The 11,426-nt window shown below is 38.9% G+C and overlaps 1 protein-coding gene and 1 long non-coding RNA gene across 3 annotated transcripts in view; one reads left to right on the top strand and one right to left on the bottom strand.

Annotated features, from left to right (window-relative positions):
- Positions 1-744: 744 nt before the first annotated feature.
- The window catches only part of cplx2b (complexin 2b), a 66,474-nt gene continuing 55,792 nt past the window's right edge, over positions 745-11,426 (bottom strand). For both annotated transcript variants that reach the window (XM_085471588.1, XM_085471596.1), the window contains exons 3-4: positions 6,441-6,616; positions 745-5,755 (exon numbers count right to left, since the gene is read on the bottom strand). In XM_085471588.1, coding sequence (XP_085327714.1) covers positions 5,558-5,755; positions 6,441-6,616 — 374 coding nt within the window. In that variant the 3' untranslated portion in view covers positions 745-5,557. The remainder of the gene's footprint in view (positions 5,756-6,440; positions 6,617-11,426) is intronic.
- On the top strand, positions 6,583-7,729 carry LOC146717074 (uncharacterized). Its single transcript, XR_014922718.1, has 2 exons — positions 6,583-6,640; positions 7,048-7,729. It is a non-coding gene; the product is annotated as an uncharacterized LOC146717074 (long non-coding RNA).

The raw sequence follows: 11,426 nt of genomic DNA, 5'->3' as shown, positions 1-11,426 counted from the left end.
TATTGATAACTTTTTTGTTAAGTTAAGGCCTGATCTGTCTGAAATTCATAGCCAGTGCTCTGACACGGTGCCATCAATATTTGAATGCTGAAAAAGCACAGTGTATCCAGAAAACACATTATATGCTGCAATAAATGCACTGCCCAAGTGTCCCCTCTCCCCACTGCCTTTCAGCAGCAGACAGCAGCAAACATGTCGTCAGAGGAGGCCGAGATGATGATTAAGTTTTTAACATTTTCTACAATATTGACAAAGCACTTTAAGCACAAGTTTGTTAGTTAATAATTTAGAAATTAATATTGTCTGTATGGACTTCCCCCCCCAAAGAAAGTGCACATGTAAAACTGCGGTGTTAAGCGATGCGGTTGAAAAATTTGAGTGCGCCTAACTTTTGTGCCGGTACGCCTAAATTTTTAAAGTTAGGCGTACCGGTGCACCCATGTCAAAAAGTTAGTCTAGAGCCCTGCATATGCGTACCGAACCGAAAGCACTGTATCGAACGGTTCAATATCGATACGAATATCGTTGCACCCCTAATATATATATATATATATATATATATGTGTATATGTGTGTGTGTGTGTGTGTGTGCCGAACCCAATGCACTGCATTTCTACTCAGTCTTATTTGTATGGTCACTGCACACAGTTCTTTATGGTCATCAATATTAGAAAATAAAATGAAAAAACAACAGATTTAATAGGTTACTGAAATGGTCACAAGCAAGACAGGACTAAAGACAAGTTTTTTTTAATAAACCTTTGTTTTTATTAGTCTTATGCATTAAATTTCCAAAAAGGATGTTTCCGTTCCATAGATGACAGTTTTACAGTGATCGGGCTCCACATAAGAGTATATGACATGCAATTAAAGAAAAAAAACAACAACATAAGAACTCATATTTTACATTCTTAACCTCTGCCCCCTGAAATGAGTCATTATTCAACCTGAATTAAAAATAAAGACCCTCTCGTTTAGACTTTTGGAGATTTTTTTAAAAACGGTTTTTTTCACTTCCTTACAAATTTTCTTATCAGCAGTTTCCGGTGATCATCACGCCATTCTCTCCCCAGATGGAGTCTGCTTCTCAGACAGTAAAGACAGCATGAGTGGTGACCAGAACAAGGTCACATAATCAATAACCTGGCGAATATCACTAGAGCCCTTCTAATGTAGCATTCAGAAGGCTGGCAGGAAGGTAAAGTAAACTGTCATGGAAAGTAGATGCCATAGCAGTTGCCAGTATAACATTTCAACTTATCCTAGTGCAAATGCCAAAAAAGTCAGGAATGTATTTCTGTTCACAGTTACAGCTAATGAGAGTTCACCAGTCACAAGTAAACTCGGTGACTAAGTATTAAGTACAACACATTCACTTTCATTTCTACAGTCACTGGCAGGATTCAGCAGGGCAGTTCATATGCATAAGCTTATGTGAAAATGTTACAAACAAGACAAATGTTATGACATCTTTCACAAAGTCCAGCCTCGGAGTTGATTGAACAATAAAGTTTAGGTTAATTCTAAGATATTCTCTCCATCTCTATCATTCATTACACTTAATAAAGTTGTATTTAGGATGTAAACATCTATGGCATGTCTTTTGGACTCTGTCGGTATGGATTCTTTGTGCTGTCATTTTCTAATAGTCACGAGAAATCACCAAACACGGGGGTGTAGGGGTGGTGGACTGTGGTTTTGAATGGCAGTTCCAAGCCTATTATGTATATCTAATGTTTCTGGGCTCCTGACAACAGAATTTGATCATCCAGGTCTTCAGACGCAGTCTCCGATAAAAACAGTTCCATCTGAGTTAAGATGTTTCAGAGAAATATCAGCCAGGACTTGATGGACTTTTTAAAGCATCTGAGACCTTTCATGTATAATTTTCATTGCTCTCATTCACCTACATTTATTTCTATTTTACCATAACTTTTTAAGTATTCCCTGTAAAAAAAAAAAAAAAAAAAATCTGGATTATTCTGTGTATAATAAAGAAAAAAAAAACTCTTCGCTTTTACACTTTCATCTATGAAACCAAGGATTTTGTTAAACTGAACAGCTCCACAAACAAGTGTATATCATGCAACCAGAATGAGTTCAAACAGCTGCACATCACGCACGGACACGCACAGGTGCGACAGATGAGTTACCGCTTACCTGACGTAAAGATGACATGGCAATAGCCCTTTTCAAAGGCAATTCACATGCTGTGATGCCTCGAAACGAGTCCCGCTGAGAGACTATTTTACATACAGAGGATGTATGGCTGTAGTTTCCATGAAGGGCCAGTAACCAAAGCCATGTCCATAATTCTACCCGCTATGGTGGGGGGCTTACTCTGTTCTCGCAGAGGTGCACATGGCCTGGCTTTGGGTGATGTGGGAATCATTTTTTAATGTAAATAATCAAAACTATCAAGATGATGTTCCTCATGCCACCTAACTGAAGCCCACTGCACTACCAACCATCCTCTAGAATGATCCCCAGTCCAAGATTTTTTTTTGAGGTCATTGCAAGTCCACTTAAATTTATCTCAGGACTGATTTCTTTAAGCTGAAGTCAAAGATTTTTTTTTTCACTCTTGCTGGCACAAGTTTAAATGACTTAACCAGGCAAATGATTTGCCCTACTTTGTGTTTTCTGGAAAACACCGGCTGAATGCATGACCCACAGTAGTAGAAGATATGCCACACATGCACGTGCCAATTTGAATACAAATATTTTTATTTGTCCTGTAAGCTTGATTTGTAGTAATATGACAGTGGCATTTTTGGCATGCCTAAACACGTCCCCAGTTACGGGCTGACAAAGAGGAGAACACGCACACGTATCTGACAAATCCAGTGTATTTGCAGGAAAGCTGTCCAGCCGATGAACAGCTGGGAATAAACTCTGAACTTCATCCCACTTAAACATGTTATGGCATGGCTGTGTAATGGGCTGTGAAAGTTTAGTTTTAGAGCAGTTTTTAAATAGGAGACTCAAAGAATCCTATTTTATACATAAATGTTGTTTCAATGCCCCTGTGGTACATTTTCTTAAAATAAAATACAGTTTCTATTTTTTGTGTGTTTTTCTTTGACCACGTCTTTACTGACAGCTAATAATCTCCAACACTCTCCAGTTCAATCTCTCTGGATACAATGCACAGATTCTGTTGCCTGGAGACTCCTACAGAAACGGGGAGTTGTTTATTTTTTCATATTTGGGTTAATTTGGTGTATTCTCTACCAAACATTGCATGCTCAACATCTGAAAGGAATGTGTTAAGTATTCTTCTTTTTAGACATGGCACAAAAATAGCTCAAAGACACACTTACACGGTATAAACCAGGACTATATGGATCAACAACATGATCTCACATCACAGACACATAGAAAGACGCACACATCTAAACACACACACACTTACAGTACACGTGTTGCACACTGAGACAGAACAATGGCTTTTTTTCTACATACATTTTCTTTGTCTACATGTTTAAAGATACAAGAATGGTAAGGATTTACAAACAAATTTATTCCTTTTTTTCGCTTCTTTTCTTTTCTTTTTTTACGGGAAAACAAACATGAGACATTGAACTTGAAATATTCTCTTTATAGAATTTTTATTGCAATCTAAACAGTATGGCTTTGTCTAGTGAAAATTCCTATCTGAGCTAGAAAAATAATAATAATAAAAAAACTGAAAAAGGTGTTTTATGGTGTTTATGCCAACTTTATCAATGGTCCTAATAATCCCTAAAGTTGTTCTAAGTCACAGACTCCTGGAACAATGTACGGACAGTACATTGTTCCATCACTAACCACTGAAACGTCATTGGGTCTTTTAAGAATAACCAACATGCTTTGTTTTATTGATTAATGTCCACATAGTGAATAGATTTTGTTTTCATCTACAGTACACCTATTTGAACATGACAAATCACTATGATATTAGTTGGATTAACTGATGCAGGATGCAGAATATTAGTAGGCTCTTTAGGCAGTGAGACACAACAACTCACAGACCAGTTATCCCAGGCTCAGTCTACGGTAACATTACCTATTAATTATGGAATACCTTTGAGGAAGAAACAGAGCATCGGTTTTAGCTTAGCGGCGGTCCCTGGGATGCATGCACGCGCTGAACGAGCTTGCTGTGTGTCTTCTGCAGGCCTGGCACGTTTGATTGAAAATAAAAGTTACACATGCATGTCTTTGTTTATGACGAAAGAAATAAGGTCTTACCAGCATTTCTTTGGTCTGGATGTCGATGAGTGACAGTCAAGGTAGATTTGTACATTAAAAGATGAAGGAAAAGGTTAGCTCAGGTGGGATGTGAAGTCAATTTCAATTTCAGCACGTTAATGAAAGTGTGAAAAACACCAATAAGTTAATCAAGTGCTTAATAACCAAATCAACCCGTTGCTAGTGGAGATGAAAGCATGTACCAGCAACCCCCAGTATCCCATTGGTCAATGCTCTGATTGTCTATGGCACCCACACCACCTAAATGATGACAACTTGGTCTGTTAGCTTATGATGAATGAAAATTCACACGTTGACATGAGTTTTTAAAATGTTTAAGCTGTAAAGTTTCTCTTCTGTCAAAACGTAGTCGCAGTCTAATCAGCTGACCAGATTAGAAAAGCTCTTGTAAAACTAGAGGTGGAAGCAGAAGGGATCTCTTTTTTTATCCTATTTTTCGCAGACCGTTTTTTTTTTTGGAAGCTTTTGATCTTAAAAGGAATTACAAATCATATTTTAATGTTTTGGATTTATTCTGGCACTTCCACAAGTTTGGATGCTTTGAACATTGGCACCATCATCAACCATATATGCCCACTAGAAATCCTAATATCAAATACGTTATTCCAAAATTGTCCAGTCTTGTATCTTTGAACGAGTGCCTACATGCTACCAACAGCGTTGACTCAAAATGAAACCCTCATTTACAATTCCTTTGCTAGAGGAGATGATATGAAGGCACGTGTCCTAAAAACTCAAATGTTGATTTCTTGTACTATAAAGGTCTACACGAGGTTTGTAAAAGTCGAAAACACCCATTGATTTAAACAGAACATGCTCCATCAACTGGAAAACGCGGTGGAAGTGCCATTTAAACACAAAAGTAAGCAGACACGAATCCACTGTCGTCCAATGCTGTTCTCCACGATGGCCATGCTCCGTCTGTTCTTAATGGGCGTGAACAAGTGCAAAACAACTCAGGTGTAAGAAATGTGAAAGTTTTACAACTACTGCGGTAAAGAAAAGAGGAAGAATGACACTGTCATCAAAGAGTAGAAAAAGCAAAGTAAAGGTTCTCTACAAAGGCAGTGTGTAGCCTCTAACAGTTTGACGAGGACACCCCCCCCCCCCCCTTCCCCAAATTCATTGTGATCCCAAGAACCTCAACATGCCCCGAATCTACACTCAAACCCCAACAAATAATTTCCTCAGTCTCTTTTCAGTTAACCCAAAGAACCCTTCCTCCCTCTGCCCCGCAGCCTCACCCATGCCAGACCGGACCCTGATTTTAGGGTTCATTTGATTTGTTTTGTGTTTTTTAGTTTTACTTCTTGAACATGTCCTGTAGAGGTCCAGGCAGAAACTTGAGGACGGTGTCAAGGATGCTCTCTTCGTCTTCCTCATCATCATCTCCGCAGCCTCGCGGAATCGCTTTCTTCGGGCGTGTCAGCGATCCCTCGCAGGCTTGCTCCATGGCCGCTTTTTCCTCTGCCTCCTTCTCTTCCTTCTTTTTTAACCCATACTGGACGAAGGAGGAACACCGGTGATGTGCAGGGAAAAAATAAAGGGTCATTAAATGACGAGTGAGACCCACCTCTGTAATCAGACCTAAAATGACATGCAGCATCAGTGCCAGTCTGGGGTGTAACATGTTACAAAGTAATGCGCTACTGTAATAACATTACGTTTTTCAGGAACGCAGTAAAGTAACACGTAGTGATATAAAATTTCTTCTTTTCTTTCCAGTCTTCCCAGTATAGGTTTTTGTTTAGCGTTGAATTGGTTTTGCCTTTTGTTTCGTACTTCAGCCACAATAAACAGCTAACTTTTGGTTAAGAATCAAGTTTTCATTTTGCGTGTCTGCGTTTGGGTCCTCCTCCTCTGTCCAAGGAGTCGGAAGCTGACTGTGACAGAAAGAAAAGTATCAAACAAGTCTGTGTTTCTAAAGTGGAATCATCTCTTTGAACTTTTCTTTGTGTTGTTGTGTTCACATTTAAACTCTAACACAAAAATTGCATGTGCGTCCTCATTAGGCTCGGGTGTGTTGGCGTGCTGGACTGTAGCCTCAGGTTTATATTGTTAGCTGGTAACTAAGTAATTTCTGTGTGTTGCAGCTCAAGTAGCATACAGTAGTGTAGCAGTTTCTCCAGCTTGTGCATTACTTTTGAGAAAAGTAACAAGTAATGTGTAACGACCCCAACACTAACCTTGTCCCTGATGGTCTGCCGTACTTTTTCCCTCTCTGCCTCCATGCGGGCGTGTTTTGCCTTCCTCTCCTCCTCCTGCTGCCTCAGCGCCTCCTGTCGCTCCTCCTCCTTCTTGGCTGCATCCGGGTCCTTCTCCTCCTCCCCGCCTAACATCTTACCCATGTCTTTGGTGGCCCCTGGACAGAAAACATAGAAATACTGTAAGTTCCTTCATCGTTATTATTTTTTTAAATCCAGATGTTAAATGTTTCCAAAACCGAACAAATAAGAAAAAGAAAAATAAGTTGCAGCAATAATTTCACTTAAGAAGAAGTCTAATAATACATTTGTGGCTGCTATGACGCAGACCGATTCAAAAGATAACATGTACCTGACACCTGCTTCTGTCATGGTTATCATCATCATCATCATCATCATCATCATCATCATAGTTTATTTACATAGCACTTTAAAAACACACAAGGCTGACCAAAGTGCTGAACAATAGAAATATAAGAGATACAGTAATAATAATAAATACGATAAAATAATAAATATAGTAAAAACAAAACACTTTTTTTTTTAGTCAGCTATTAAAATACTGTGTGTTTGCATTTCTGAGGATTAGGTGGTGAACAGGTTCACCCAGGAGCTTCAAGGTCCGTTGGAAACAAGACGGAAGAAGAACAGCCAGCTGGAAGAGCTTCAAAGAAACACTGAGACAGAGGAAGACACATTCTTCCATCTGCTGTGGCCATCTGTTATCTCTATCTGTACCTCCGCATTCTGCTACTAAACATAATTCAGACTGAACGTAAGTTTTCAAAGTTTCTGGGCACAGCGTGTGGTGAAAAAATGAGACTTTATTATTATGAAGGAGATAGACTTTGGGCCTTTTTATACTTACAAATGAAAATATTGATCAATTAGAAAAAAATCTGAATGAAATCAAATCAAATATTTAACATCATTTATCAAACAAAAATGCTAACAACCTCTGATTACAGAATAATTAGGTACACATCCCAGTACAGGGTCGGAACCTTGCATGCTTTTCATTAAAAGTCTAAGGTTAACACTTACAATAGTAGAGTGGTGTTATCGGTGACGGTTACAGTCAGATACAATCAATTCTCAGAAATCTAAAAAACTAAAGCAAGCTGAGAAGTTCCCAGAGCAGTAAACAATTTTTTTTTCTGAAAACATTGATTCATTCAGATTCATTCATTGGCATTTTCTGTGTTACAAATACATTTTTTGGTTTATATCATAAAGAGATTAAAACTTAAACCACTGAAGGAAGTCTTTAATCTGCCTCCTCCACATTCTTGGATACGTTTCCCACACACTCACTCTTACTTACATTTGTCACTGGAGTTGCCTTTCAGATGTGAAAGCCACTCCCTCCGGTCTATCGATATTGCTGTTGTTACCTCCGTCTGATCGATAGTAAATACAGGACCACCTGAGAGTGTACAAATTATGGATTGTCCAGCAGAGAGAAAACTTCATCTGAGTATCGATCTGCCTCTCAGGGACTGGTGAGAGGACAGTCTGGCTGGCAGCCTGGTTTTCCAGCCTAGTGCCTTTCTTAAGCCTCACAAGCTGAATATGTCTTACTGCTCAGGCTGCTCAGGTTAATCATTGGAACATAGTCTTCTTGCGGTCCTCGATATGTTCATAAATACAAATACAATCTACAAGGTCTGTAAGTGGCCTGTTTGGAAGCAGATGGGGTCATTAAATATTGATTTTATCCATCATCATCAATTACAAACTCTATAATCTATCACAGATATATTGCAGTTATTTATTGTTATAATGCAGTAAAAACCCGAGTTAGTACCTCTCTTGCACAAGAGTCTAAAGAGACCAATTCTGAGTAAATTACTCAGAAGAAACGTGGCTTTAAAGACTCTGTGGTTCTCTCCTGGGTTTGTGAGCCTAGGGGCAGCTGCTCCTGTCGCTCCTCAGCAGACTCATGCAGTGGCCCTAATTGCCCTGCAGCGCTGTGTGGTGGCAGCAAACCTGCAGATGACAAATTAGCGCTCAGCTGGTGTGAGGGGCAGGCTGTGAAATGTTCCCTGTAACTTGCTGAGGAGGTGGGTTAAGGTCAGAGTGTGTGCTGTGGAGCTTTCATTGTGATAAAACACTCAGTTACACCATGTGTGAGCATGTACAGCTCATGAATCAGACGACCTTGGTTTTTGCCTTCACCTTAGAAATAGCTCAGTAGTTTTCAGATCCTTTAAACAGAGTATTTATCGCATGAGGTTTGCTTCTTTGTTCATTTGCAAAAGGACAATCTGTTATGCAGCAGAGCTCCAGTTATTTAAAAAAACAGTATGCAGCTGTATTCTCGCTTCAGATTATTTTTGAGGTGATGTCCAAGCACCGGACATTTCATGTCTCATTGTGATTTTTTATAGTACTGATGGAACAGAGTGAAGTTCTTTTATTGTTTTTTGCTCCCAATGTGTTCAGTAGGCTCATTCACTGACAGTTATCTGTATCCATGCAACATGGGTTACAACACTTACTTGAAGCTGTTTACCAGAAAATATGTTCACCAACTCAATGGTAAGTGTCAATAAACACAAAGTACAGCTGAGTCTAATAATGATGTTTTATGGTTATAGTTTCTTAATCACAGTCTTTCAAGTCAAACTAACTATGACTACCTTTCTGGATCAAATGCAGGAACAGCCAAGTGATGTTTCCACCTGCCACCATTAGCACGATTAAAAGTTTAAGGTGTTTTGATAAGACTGTGCATGGTGAATATAATCTGTGTCAAGGATGCTCTCTTTGTCTTCCTCATCATCATCTCCGCAGCCTCGCGGGATCGTTAAAATAATTTCCCAGAGAGGCAGAGCATTTCCCTTTGCCCTTTTAACCACTTCAAAGAATGCATTTAGCCCGACTCTTGTATTTTGCTCATTTCTCTCTCTGCGTTTCAGTCTGTCGTTCCATTACCGTCACTGCAGTCCTTTCCTTTCCTTTCCTTTGCTTCTCATCCATCTCCCTGCTCCACCTTCACCACCTCCAACAATCCATTAGAGGCAAGCTCACAGATTTCCTCTGCAGACAAAGATAGGTAGTTTGAGGCTAAGTGCTCTAACGCCCTCAGTCCTTGCAATGTGCATTCAATCACTCATTACTTCACTATTTCCCAGACTCAAGTCTTTGTGCCACAGGAGCTGTAACGTACAAAAGCTCTGGGTTGGAAGGGGCAGAGATATGGAGCGTGATGGTTGCAGCACGGCTTCATCAGCATAAACTAGCTACCCAAAAGGCAAACAGTGGACAGCAGAGAGTCTCTGCAGATAAGATTTGATTGATTTAATAGATTTGGCTGAAGCTGATTAAGGAATGAAGTGGATAAATGTCTCAGCTGTATGTGGACAGATAACAGCAGAGAGAGAGATGCTCGTCATTACAAGCAGAGAGCTTTTACAAGGAGTAATTAGCAGCTGGGAATGAAAACCTCAGAAGAGGCTGAAATGGAAACTGAAATGAAATGGAGAGTAGATGTCTTTGTTGTATTTTCTGCAGTATTTGTCATTTTTATCTTTAAGTGCCTCTGCAGCCCTCTGCCCAACTGGAACAATGATTTGTTCTGTGTGGTGGGAGAATTTTATAAGGCATAAAAATTAACCATAAATTAACTAAGAGCAAAAGAAAAACCAAAATTATTGCTCCTGGTGAAAATAACTGGGCATCACACACACTCAAGGATGTGAGAATGAACAACAATAACTTGTCCTGTACAGAAATGGTTGACAGATTTTCTTTTGTTTTGCTGTAAATAGATCAATATCTTTTTTTGGTCTTTATTAAATAAATAAATAAAAAGGGTTTTTGAGGCTATCTGGAGAATAACTAATGTTGACGGCAAGCTAAAATTAGAGTAAAAGACATTTTTCCATAAAGCAACTCCAGTAAAACTTCTTTTTTCTCCAGGAAACATACGGAAACCTGCTCTACTGAAAATATATGTTTCTCTAAATAGATCAGTAGACCTAAAAATCATCATCAAGCGGCTCTACTTAATAATCATTAGGAACCGTCATGTCAAACTAAGTGCTAAACTTTACAAAATACTCTGATTCCTCAAACTCTGTCCTGATAATCGAACCCTCTTTTAAGCACCTGGCCTTAATCCTGAAAAATAAAAAATATGAAATCCTAAAAAACGAAGAGCAAGGCATTTTCAATAACCATCATCCTGCAACATTTTCAGGTTGAATCCAGGAAAAAAAGAATTTCAAAGAGATCCATTTGCAAATCAGGTAAATCTGACTGAAAAAGCCTTTTAAAAAGATTTGTCAGACTCTGGAATACTTGGTGAGCAACTACGACTTTCACTGGAAGGAAACTGATCCTGGTCTGGGTTTGTGTTACACCTAGTAGCACAAAAATAAAACATTTCATTGTTAGAGGAAAGAATACATCCAATTATTTATAGAGTAATTATTTAAATACATAAAAAATGAATAGAAACTGAATGATACGACATCAGAGATCTAAATTTGGACAACCAGCAGCGTCCAGATATGGTGGTCACTTGCAACATACACTATCAAATTTATGATGGATAATACATCTTTTGCAGAAAAGATTATGGGTTAACCTAAAAGCACAGCAGAACTTTAGTCATTTAATTTGTTATATAAAAATCATGTTAAAATAATTTCGTTTGTTTTGTGTTGCATTGTAGTTCTGTATGCATTTGGTAGAATTATAAGAAGCCAGTTCGCAGGACAGTCGACGTCTGTGTTTCAGACTTTCATTCGCTTTGTTTTCACTTGTTTAATTTCATTTCACTCATTTATTATGTTGACTCCATGTTGAAAAAATGCTTCTCCAGTGCATTTAAATGCAATGCCCAATGCAATGGGTACTAAGACAGTCTTGGTACCAGCAGCAATTAGAGACAAAGAGCCATCGCAGCCACAGCCTAAAAAAGTGTGGTTAGACATCAACCTGCTCTGAGAAGCAGAAGGG

This window comes from Copadichromis virginalis, linkage group LG2 (assembly GCF_057382275.1).
Source record: "Copadichromis virginalis isolate Kocher_CV1m ecotype Utaka linkage group LG2, C_Virginalis_male_GT1.1, whole genome shotgun sequence".
In the NCBI taxonomy this organism is placed as follows: Eukaryota; Metazoa; Chordata; class Actinopteri; order Cichliformes; family Cichlidae; genus Copadichromis; species Copadichromis virginalis.
This window is presented reverse-complemented; position numbering and strand designations above follow the sequence as displayed.